The 10801-nt window shown below is 45.2% G+C and overlaps 1 protein-coding gene across 11 annotated transcripts in view; it reads right to left on the reverse strand.

The window, feature by feature from the left end:
• SLC8A1 (solute carrier family 8 member A1) overlaps window positions 1-3070 on the reverse strand; it is a 322699-nt gene extending 319629 nt beyond the window's left edge. For 5 of the 11 annotated variants that reach the window (XM_059405525.1, XM_059405527.1, XM_059405524.1 and 2 more), the window contains exon 1: window positions 2454-2740. In XM_059405525.1, the coding sequence (XP_059261508.1) occupies window positions 2454-2522 (69 nt within the window). In that variant the 5' untranslated portion in view covers window positions 2523-2740. Of the gene's footprint in view, window positions 1-2453; window positions 2741-2869 lie in introns of those variants that run through there. The other 6 variants (XM_059405531.1, XM_059405529.1, XM_059405530.1 and 3 more) reach the window with 3 other exon arrangements.
• Window positions 3071-10801: the final 7731 nt, after the last annotated feature.

Below are 10801 nucleotides of genomic sequence, written 5' to 3' on the forward strand. Positions count from 1 at the left end.
TAGGTGCTCTCCCGTCCTCTTTTAATCCTGTATTTCTTTCTTTCTTCCAGATTTAATTTCTATTTCAACTTGGTCCTTGGTTATTTCCCCGCTGATGGGATAGACTGCTTGCTACTTACCTCCATGCTAGGCTCCCTCTACCTGAAGGCGTCATGGAGAAAGAGCTCCTCTCACTGAATTGCAAAGCAAAAAAATCAGACGACAAAGTCCTAAAATGCACTTACTTTAAAAGAAACACAACCATGACCTAAATGAATGCTTTAACTTCCTTTAAAGCAAGAATGTAACCTCATTGGATCTGCAGCGCTTTTATCATCATTTATTTTTTCAAAGAAACAGATTAAATACGGAGAGAGAGAAAAACCATGCGTTTACTTTGCGAGATAAATAAAAGTCTATTTTTGTCTGATAAAAAAACATGTTAAATATAGCTTGCTAACAAAATGCTGAAGCTCTCTTGGATTTTTTTTTCTTCAAAAGATAGTAAGCTTCAAAGAACAATTAATGTTATTCTTGCATAAAGTCCTAACCATACTTCATCTTCCTTTTGTTAATATGATTTGGAGTAAAAGCACCGCTATCATTTCTCTTTTTCCCCTTCATGGTCAACAAAGCTCTTAATCTTTATCCAAAATGATATAGCAGAAACCATTCAACAGTGATGATAAAATAAATAGAAAGACAGATGGATAGACAGGTAGGTAGACAGATAGACAGACAGATTGATAGACAGATATAAAGCAGAGGCTTCATATTCTTTTAATTCATTACTCTCCTCTTCCAGCCCTATGAAGCTTTCAGGACAGAGTAAATGAAGTCTGATTATCATGGACACTTGCATTCTTTGCAACACTGCACAGCTCAATAGTCAATAATGGTTTACCTCTATCCAGTTCTTTAATTCCCTAGTAATTAGTCATTCCATATTTAAGACAAGACAACAGCCATTTTAGGGAGAAAAAAAAAATCAGGGCTTTTTTTTTTTTTAGTAGGTAGGAGAAATCTTAGCAAAACAGCCCTTAGAACCAAATGGAATTCTTCAAGCAGGCGGGGTTTGTAAAATGAAAACCGTTTAAGAAAACACATCTTGCTTCTTGATGAAGTAAGTGGGTCTTCCCCCCACCTTCTCACTCACAAGGCCCCAAAGATGGAGCTAGCTCTCCCTTCCTTCCTCCTTTCGCACCAGCCTAAGCAGCCCATTAAGCAAGTTTAGCAAACCCATAGAGCTAAATCCAAGTAACACAGGATTTGAAAGAGGAACGTAAAAGCCATCACCCCTGTTCTGGTTTTGTTTTCTTATCTGAAATGAATGGAACATCTAGATACATTTCTACTCTCCTTTCCTGACTTGCTGCAGGAGTAGCTTGGAGAGAAAAAGAAAACATACAAGTGTGTGCATGTGTGTGTTGGGGGGGTGTGGGGGGGTGAGGTCTACTTGCAGAACCCCCTCCTAGTTGCTCCCCATTTCCCCATTTCCCTTAGCAAATCTTCCTACAGATGCTGGGTTGTGGGTGCTCCAATTGCTCATATTTGGAGATCCTCAAGCTATGCCTTTAACCAGATCTGATCAGAATCCACCTACCCTGCCAGCTCCTCCATGATCTGGATGCCAGGACTGTCTTTACCACATCTGTCATTTTTTAAAAAGCTTCTTCCACTACACCTCCTACTGATATCCTTTTTTCTCTTTTTAGTCTTTACACCTCCAGCAGGACAAAGTTTGTATTGTTATAGTCACAACCACTAGTGGCTGACTAGCAGGAGAGATACAGAGCGCCTGCAAGGGAGCCGGGCTAAGGGGGGGTTAAGCAGATATCTAGTGCAAGGCATGACTTTCTTTCCAATGACTGCGGACACCATGCACTATTGCTCTGTTCAGAAAATTCTTTGCTAAATTTGATCACTCTGCTTTCAACCCAACCACTGCCACTTTGTCTGGAGAGGGAAATACAAATTGCTAGCCCCAGTCATTCATCAAAACAGTCAACAGAATCCTTGGTGGGGGGGATGTTTAAAATCAAGGATGCAATCATACTGTCTTTTTAAAAGCATCCTCTGGGCAGATTTGGTTTCTTTAGCCGACTGTCCACCCTTAAGACCTCCCTCTTCTTCATTAAGGAGGAGCCAAGAAGGATATCCTCACACCTCAGAACACAGACCATTTCCCCAAGAGCCAGCAAATCTCCAGAGGCAGATAATGCAGCTGCAAAGTTCCCTTCGAATCTCGTGGGGGGAAAGACGCCTGTGTGTGCAGGAACCCCAAGGCACACCCCGGCATAGGGCCCAGAGACGGGAACCCTCCAGCCCATTCCCCCCGCTGTAAAGCCCCCTTGCCTGTTCCTCCTGCCCCAGCCACAACTCCCTCCTCTCCGCAGTCCGAGGTGAAGGCGCACCCAGAGCTGGCCGGAAAGGAGCCTCTCAAACGTGGCCTTGGGGAAGACCCCAGGAATTACCAGGAGGTGGGATGACCGCGGAGCAGAGCCCAGTGGGTGGGGACGCCTGGATCCCCAGTAGCGCGGCATTCCGGGCGGACTTAGCTCTTCGCGCCCCGAAGCCTCGGAGCCCAGCGCGGCGAAGGGTGCAGCATCTCTCCTTAGCAGCCCTTTCTTCCTCCGGCAGCCGGCACTGGCAGGCAGGCACACTCACGCCCAGACGCACCAGCCCGAGCAATTTCGCTCCCCGACAAGCGCGGACACCCCAGAAAACGTGTGGGGACACACGCGCGCGCACACGCGCGCACACACACACACACAATCCAGCAGCCGGTCCGTGGCCCAAGCGGAGGGAAGTGTAGCCTCAGGAACAAGAAATAGCAAACAGTTGGCCGTAGCGGACCAAATCCCTTCTGCTGCCCAACATAAGATCCTACCTGATCTGGGGGGAGTGTGGATGGATCCGTCCCCGGTTCCTCCACGCTAGCAGGCAATACGGCGCGCTCCCTCCTTTTAAATAGCTCCCGACCGGGAAGAGGTCGCTCCCATCTTCTGGGGGAAGCACAAAGCAGGCGGCGGCGGGCAGGCTCCCGAGCAGCGCCGGCACGAGCGGGAGCGGCGGCTGCGGGCAGCCGGTGCGCGCGGGCGGGAGGCAGGCGCGGCGGAGGCCGGGAGGCTGGGAGGGCCGGGGCCCGGGCGGCGCGCGCGCTCCCCCTCCCTCCCGCGCACACTCGCCCGCCCGCCGCCCGCCCGCCGCCCGCAGCCTCGCACTCGCTCACACGCGCGCTCGGCCCCCCCCGCCGCCGCCGCCGCCGCCGCCGCCGCCGCCGAGCCCCGGCGCCCTCGGCGACCGCCCGAGGTGGGGAGAGCCGGCGCGTTTCTGGAGCCCCGAGCGGTCTGGGAGCCTTTCCAGCCTCCCAGCCTCCCAGCCTCCGCCGCCGAGAAGATTTGTCGGTTTGCTCCCGGCCCTCGGCCCCGCAGTGCGTTCTGGCCCCGCGCTAGCGCTCCCTCGGGCGCCCAGCCCATCGATGACACGCGCAGACGGGCGCTGCAACTTTTCTTTTGAACCTTCCTCGCCTCTCCCACCAGGCAGAACCCTCACCCCGACTTGCCTACCCATTTCTCACCTCTGGAATTGTTCATCCAGATCTTTCTTCCTCCGCTTTCTAGCCCTCTGCTAAAGGAAGCTTTGGCTTAGCAAGGGGACCTGGGGATGTATCAATGATTTTCTCTTACATCCTCACTGTGTTTTTCCTACGTATAGACATGCACAGCAGTACCGTGCCCAGACGCTGCTGACACAAGCAGATAAGGATGTGGGGGTGAAGGGAGAGGTATTCCCCAACCGAGATCTCTGAAAGATTCTCCGTGTTGGTATTTCCCTCAAAGATTGCAAAGAGCTCACCTGGGAATAAAGACCAAGAAGCTGTTTAATGCGAAAGCCCGTGCTGCTTCTAAACTACACGGAGGAGTAAAAGCTGAGCATTAAGGTTGAGTTGGGAAAAATCTAATGCAGCAATCGACGAATCATTCATTGGCCTTTCCAAGAGAAGCATTATCATTGCCAATACATCACTTCCCCATAATTAATAAAGGAGCATTGCACCAGGCCCTTGCTCTCTTGACAGCTCATTCATCCTTACAAATCCTTAATGACTTGGCAGGATGGAAGGCTAGACCCACTGTGGAGTTCACAAACCTGGCTGCCCATCAGACACACCTGGGAAGCTTGTTTAAAAAGGCAGATTTTAGCATCCCATCTTGAGACTCTGGCGTTGCAGTCCTCAAGCGTGACTCCGAGCTTCTGTTTGTAAAGCACCAGTTGGCACTCACCACTGGTGTAGCTTGGTGGACGTGTGAGGGGTCAGGGACAGCTGTATGGAAAAGGTGAGAGGAACAAAGCATAGGGCAGAAAGTTAAGTCCTTAGGAGAGATCTCCCCACTACTTACTCTGGAGCTCTCTGGCAGCCAGGCCACAGGGGAAAGGAGATTCTGACTCCAGGAATCCCACTGTTGGATTATGAGGCCAGTGGCTCTCAACACTGACTACACTTCCAAATCTCCTGGGGAGCTTTTAAAAATCCCAGTGCTTAGGCCACACCCCAGACTGATTAACTTGGAATCTCTGGGGGTAGGACCCAGGCCTGGGTAACTTTTTTTTTTTTAATACCCCAATTGATTCCTACCTGTAACCAAGGTTGAGAACCACTGTTCTAGCACCAATATCTCTCAACTCTGAATGTGCATACGAATCACCTGGGGCTTGTGGGTTCCTCTGGAGCAGGCCTAGGATCTGCACTTCTAGCAAACTTACAAGTGATGTTGGTATTGCCGGGTGATGTCTGTGCTTTAATTAACAAGGTTCGGCTGTGTCCACCTAATGGTTGGGGATACACGGCTTCATGGTGGAAAGCAAGCTTCTTCTTGTCTTATATATTCCCAGGAGTCGTTCTCCCCTGAGAACATTTTCCTTTCCTCACTAGGAGTTAAATGTTCTTGACTTGCCACAGACTTTTTGTTAGATTGCCCTGACTAGTGGGTGTAAACAGAATGACATGTGGGGAGACAGAGAAGGTCACCATCTCTCTGTAAGAGTATGTCCTTAGCCAAAAATTACTTAGGGTACTGATTTCAAGAGAGTGTGAGAGGCAGACATTTGGCTCATACTCAATGAAAGGGACTTGGAGAGAAAAGTGGCTGCTTTCTAAATGACACAGAGCATAGCCTGTAACTAATGACTCTCCCCACAGGAAATAGGACCAGGCTAAACTGCAGGAACTGAGCAGAAGAGCTGAATGAAAATGTGAGTGGACTACATCTCATTGGAACAGATTCTGTGGAAGGGGCGTAACCTAGTCTTGCTATTAGGGACCACTTGGTGAAAGCTCCGATTTTCTCAGAAGTGTAAGCACACTTGTGATGTGGGTGACACCAGCCCTGTCTGTATTCCAGTGGTGCCCAGATTTCACTTTATCAGTAGCTGAGAAAGCATTAAGACTTCATCTTGTTCCCCCTTATTCCTCCTCTTTTCCAATGTAGTCTGGTATTACGTTAATTTGAATTTGGTGGGAAAATCTACATAAGTTCCTCTCCTTTTTTTTTAAGTTTTTTTTTTTTTTTTAAGATTTCTTATTTATTTATTGTCAGAGAGAGAGCACGAGAAGACAGAGTTACAGGGAGAGGCAGAGAGAGAAGCAGGCTCCCCGCTGGACAAGGAGCCCGATGTGGGACTCAATCCCAGGACCCTGGGATCACGACCTGAATGAAGGCAGAGGCTTAACTGACTGAGCCACCCAGGCTTTCCTAAGTTCCTCTCTTTACCTAGAACCATTAAAAGGCAGCCTAGTGCCTAGTGATTTGGCACCCCCTTTCTGATTTGATTCAATTTCTGAGTCCGTAATTTCTTTTTTCCTTTCATTTCTCGTTTAAGACCTCTTTATAAAGGTTTCAGGGCCCCAAGGCAAGTCAGACCTTTTGCTCCCTCCTAAATGTCATACATGACTGGATTTTTATTGCAAGAATTATCAAAGACTACATCACTAGCAAGGCTCTAGGTAAGGAAACAGAGTGGTTTCTGCAGCCCGTGGCTTTGGAAAGAAGAAATACTCTACGTAGGAAGGTGGTGATTTACATTCCAATGCCAATAGTTATTTCTTAATTGTATTCTTGAATCTTGATTGCCAATCTTTTCTTCAGGCTTAGGATTCAGAGATATGGGTCTCTTCTGTTAGGTATCTGAAGGAGTAAGGCATGACCATTTGGGGGACTCTACAGGAAAATCACTAAGATTTGATCTATTCTAAAGACGGTTCAAATTCTCATGAAATAATTCCCACAAACCTTCGGGAGACCTTATAGCAAACTCACTTTCAGACCAAGTGTAAATGTTGTGAATTAGGCCCTACTTTCCATCCAGTCTACAGACAAATTGGACATACGATCAAGCCTACCAAAATTTTATAAAATATTTAATATTTCGCTAAAACACTCAATAATTTTCCAACATAAGAAAAACAAGTACTTTGTTGTCATTTCTTTCATTTGTACTTTGAATTACTTAGGTCAGAGGTACCATCCTTGTTTTTCTAGTCTTGGGTCTTCACAAGTGTGTTCATATGGAGTTAGTAATTCTCCACCTTGTTTCCTCCTCAACCAGTCTTCACACTCAACTACCGGCTCATTCTTGGGCTCAATCTGATACTCATGTCTACATAAGAAAACAGTAGAATAGCTCGTCCCAGCATGTCAGCACGAGGAGCTCAGCTTTAGCCATTCTCCTTCTCTTAGGAACTTCAACTAGCCCACTGGCATCATTTGTCTTTTGGGCTTCCAATGCTACTGATTGGATCCAGTGTTCTTTGCTTCAAGGGGGACTACAGGGACTTTTTTTAAATTGATTTCTAAGTGCTATTGTTCCTCCTCGCTGGAGTCTTGTTCCTACAAGTAAACATTTACTTCTCTGTTTTATTTTCACTAGGTCAGCAACACTCTGAATTTCATCCAGTAAGTGGGTCCTACTGCTGGGTGGAAGCAGACTCCCCAGTAGACTCACAGTTATAACCCACAATTCCTTCATTGGGAAGGGGTCACCCACTTCCTCTGAATTTGTTACAGTGTTTGGATCAGGGACCGGCACTTCCACTTTTGAGCGATTTATTGTCTTGGAGTGGGCTTGTACAAAATCCTGACACTCTTGTTTTCCATTTCTGCCTCATCACATTAAGGACATTATCTAGTCAGTGTCCCACAACTTGACCAGTGAGTAACTTCATGGCAGAATCACTATCTAGAGCAATGAGTAGATCATAAAAGAACTGAAACTGATTAAGAGTTAAGGATTTGGAGTCAGAGTATCTGGGTCTGTATCTCACCTGAGGCCATGGTATCTTGGGGAAGTTCTTTAATCTCTCTGAGTCACAGTATCTTTGTCTGAAAAACCTAGACTGTAGACTCTCCTTAAAGGAGTTATAGGAAGGATAAAATGTATATTATGGGCTTGACTTAGTCCCTGGTTACGGTAATTACTCAATAAATGATGCTATTGTTATTACCATTGTTGGTAAGTTTCCATAAAAATGATATTCATAAAGTAAAAAAAAAAGTATTTATATAATTAAGTTCCACATAATCAGGCCATCTCATTATCAATAATGATTAGGCTGTCATTTATACTATACAGAATTCTATACTAGAAATAAACCCAGGGAAAATGAATGCTCTACACTTTGAGAGTACTTCCTTCCTCTGTAATGAAAGAAGCTGTTGCATGCTTTCTAATTCTGTTTGTACAGAGTGCAGGTATCTGTCTCATAGAGGGGCACTCTATCTGTTGTATATTGGCTTGGTACAATGTCAAATCCACTTATTCATGACAAAGACCAAAACAAATAGTTGTTTATAGAAATAAAGTTGTGTTGATGTAAGCATGAGGTAAGTTATATCACGGCATCATCATCTCATCTCTCCTCACCAATGAGAACTCAGCAGTTCAGCTGGTAGAGCACTGGGGGGAGGGCTTCTCGATAAAAACATATAAAGAGGCAACTGTGGCAAAGGGACATTTAGACTATAAATACCAAGAGTCTGTGAGGCCTGTCTGAGAGTGCTCAGTCTGGGCAAGGTGACTCCTTCTCAGCTAAAATAGCTCTCCAAAGACCTTGGGGCATTCACTCTTGCCTTGGTCAAGGCGACTCTTTTTGGCAGTGGTGAAAACCATGCAACAGCCCTTGGCAAAGATCATTTTGCCCATCAACACCAGAGCTACCGTTCCCTAGCAACACGCTCTAGCAACAGGGAACTTTAACTTCTGAAGGGACAGCTGGACGTGAGCTCACAGTTGGCGGACGTGTCTCTCCCAAGTACCACCTCCTATAAAGGTTCAACCCCACTGAAGGTGGACTTTATTCCTTCCCTCTCCTCTTGCCTGGGATAATAGTGTGATTAATCTATCATTGATTTGGACTTTATTATTTCTTTATTGGTTTATTAAGAGACATCCTATTTGCTATTGACTAGTGAAATTCCCACAGTGCAACTGCATTGAATAAATTGCTGGCAAAAAAACAAAACAACAACAACAACAACAAAACGTCAGTCTCTGAGCATTAATTTGCTTTCCAAAACAAAACAACATTTTTGCTGACTCACAATATTTATTTTCCTTTATGTCTGGGTATTAACTTCATCCCGTCTCCGTTATAATCTGGGGGCATAATTTCCGATAGAGTAATTCAAACAAATTCTACTATAATGAAGATTTTGCTTGTTCTATCAATCATATATATTTTTAAAGATTTTATTTATTTATTTGAGAGACAGAGAGAGAGCATGACCTGGGGAGGAGGAGAGTAGGAGAAGTAGAAGCTGACTCTCTGTGGACCAGGGAGCCCGATGTGGGGCTCGATCCCATGACCCTGAGATCATGACCTGAGCTGAAAGCAGACATTTAAAGGACTGAGCCACCCAGGAGTCCGTCTTATCAATTATATTAATAGATGAACTTATCTGTGACATAAACTTCTTCACTAAGTTTGCACAAACTTTCCTCAACACTGATTCAAGGACTCTACCAAAAGAGACTGAAGACGAAGCCTCCAGCGTGCTCTGTACCAATTATTTGTGTAGATATTAAAATTATTTGCTATCTACCACCTAACTTTAATTTAAGAAATCCTTAGGCATTGATGAGGGAACTATGATCACCCTTACTTTACAGATTGAGCTAGAAGAGATTTGCCCAACCCAACAAGTATCAGTTATATTGTTACAAAATAATAAGGAAGCCCAGACCTACTCTTGGAGATTCTGCCTTCACTGACTGAATGTGGAGAATGGGCACTGGAAAATTGTTAAGTTCCCTGGATGGTTCCGAGTTTCAGCCAGAGCTGAGAACCTCTAGCCTCAGATCAAATAGCTAATTAGTGGTAAAGACGAGTGAAAAAAATCCCTTGACATCCACTGCTTGTATTCTGCGGTTCCATCAAACCTTGATATCTAATAGAATATAAAAATGGAGACTCTTTCTGGAAACTTGAGAGCTCACAAATGTTTGGCAGTCTTTTTACATCTCTAAGGGGCACAATTGGGTTTTGTAATTGACCAAAGATAGATAAGCAGATTGGAAGAGATGCTCAAGAAAATTGAGACCATTGACTACATGGTCTCTTTCTGTTTTGTTGAACACTCAATCCTCAGCATTTAGAACAGTTTTTGGTACACGGTAGATGAATTAATAAAGCATATATTGTGCCCTGTCAGGGACTGCCCTGTGTTGACAAAAGATGGATTTGGGTTCTAGGGTCAAGTAAACTGTTGGGCCCCTGTCCAGTGCAAGTTGTAACTCAATAGCAATCATCTCCTTGTAGCTATAGTGCAGGCCCTGGTTAGCAACTGATATCATCACCATATCCACACCCACAGTCCTGCCTGGCCACCTGCTCTGCGATGACAGACAGATTGTCTGTGACATTGCAGGAGGCCAGACCACACAGAGATGGCAATCTGACCGAGCCTCAGGCTTATGCTGGTAAACTGACCCTTTGTCAATTATCTCAGGAATTACTTATAAACTCATTTGGCTCACTTTGTAAGAATGTCAGAGAATCTATTATTTCCTGTTAAGAGAGGCTCTTTAAGCATATAATTTATGGATATGTGCTTGTTTCCTTATTGATTATTTTTCAAGAGTCAAGGGACCTGTGAATTTTCTGATATGTTCAAAGTCATCAAGCAATTCTTATTAAAGGCAAAAAGCTGGACAGAGCAGAGACAAAGAGAACACAATTGGGAATAGTCATATTAATTCATTTTCTCATTCATTCCTTTATGTTCATTCACCAACTACTGATGAGGGCCTACCCTCTCCCAGGCACTGTCCCAGACCCAGAGATACAATGGAGGAAACATCGGTTAAATTTCCCATCCTCTGGAACTTATATTCTACAGGAAAAAGAAGAGGCAGTACACAAAATAAACAAATGAACTCATGCTAGGGTATCAGCTGGAGATAGTGCTATGGAGAAATGAAGCAATGAAAACAAGCTTGTGACCTCAGGAAACAAGTACAAGTTTTGGTGGTGAGTTTTGTGGACACCTCCGTGAAGTCAGAATTTCTCATCGACCATGCTTCCCCGTTTTGAGAGTCCTACACAGATGAAATGATAGAGCACAGTGTTTTGTTTGTTTGATACTTAGTTTCTGCCATGAGTCGAAGTTCCTTGAGGAATTCCCACCTCAAAGCAGCCAGCCTTGGTCAGACTCAGCTGCCGGGGCCCAAGCACACCATTTCCACCTCTGTATTCAGGTGCATGTTCATCTGATATAAATCCAAGAGTTGTTCCAAAACAGCAGACAACTCCCAGAGGTTGCAC

This window comes from Mustela nigripes, chromosome 7, assembly GCF_022355385.1.
Source record: "Mustela nigripes isolate SB6536 chromosome 7, MUSNIG.SB6536, whole genome shotgun sequence".
Classification (NCBI taxonomy): Eukaryota; Metazoa; Chordata; class Mammalia; order Carnivora; family Mustelidae; genus Mustela; species Mustela nigripes.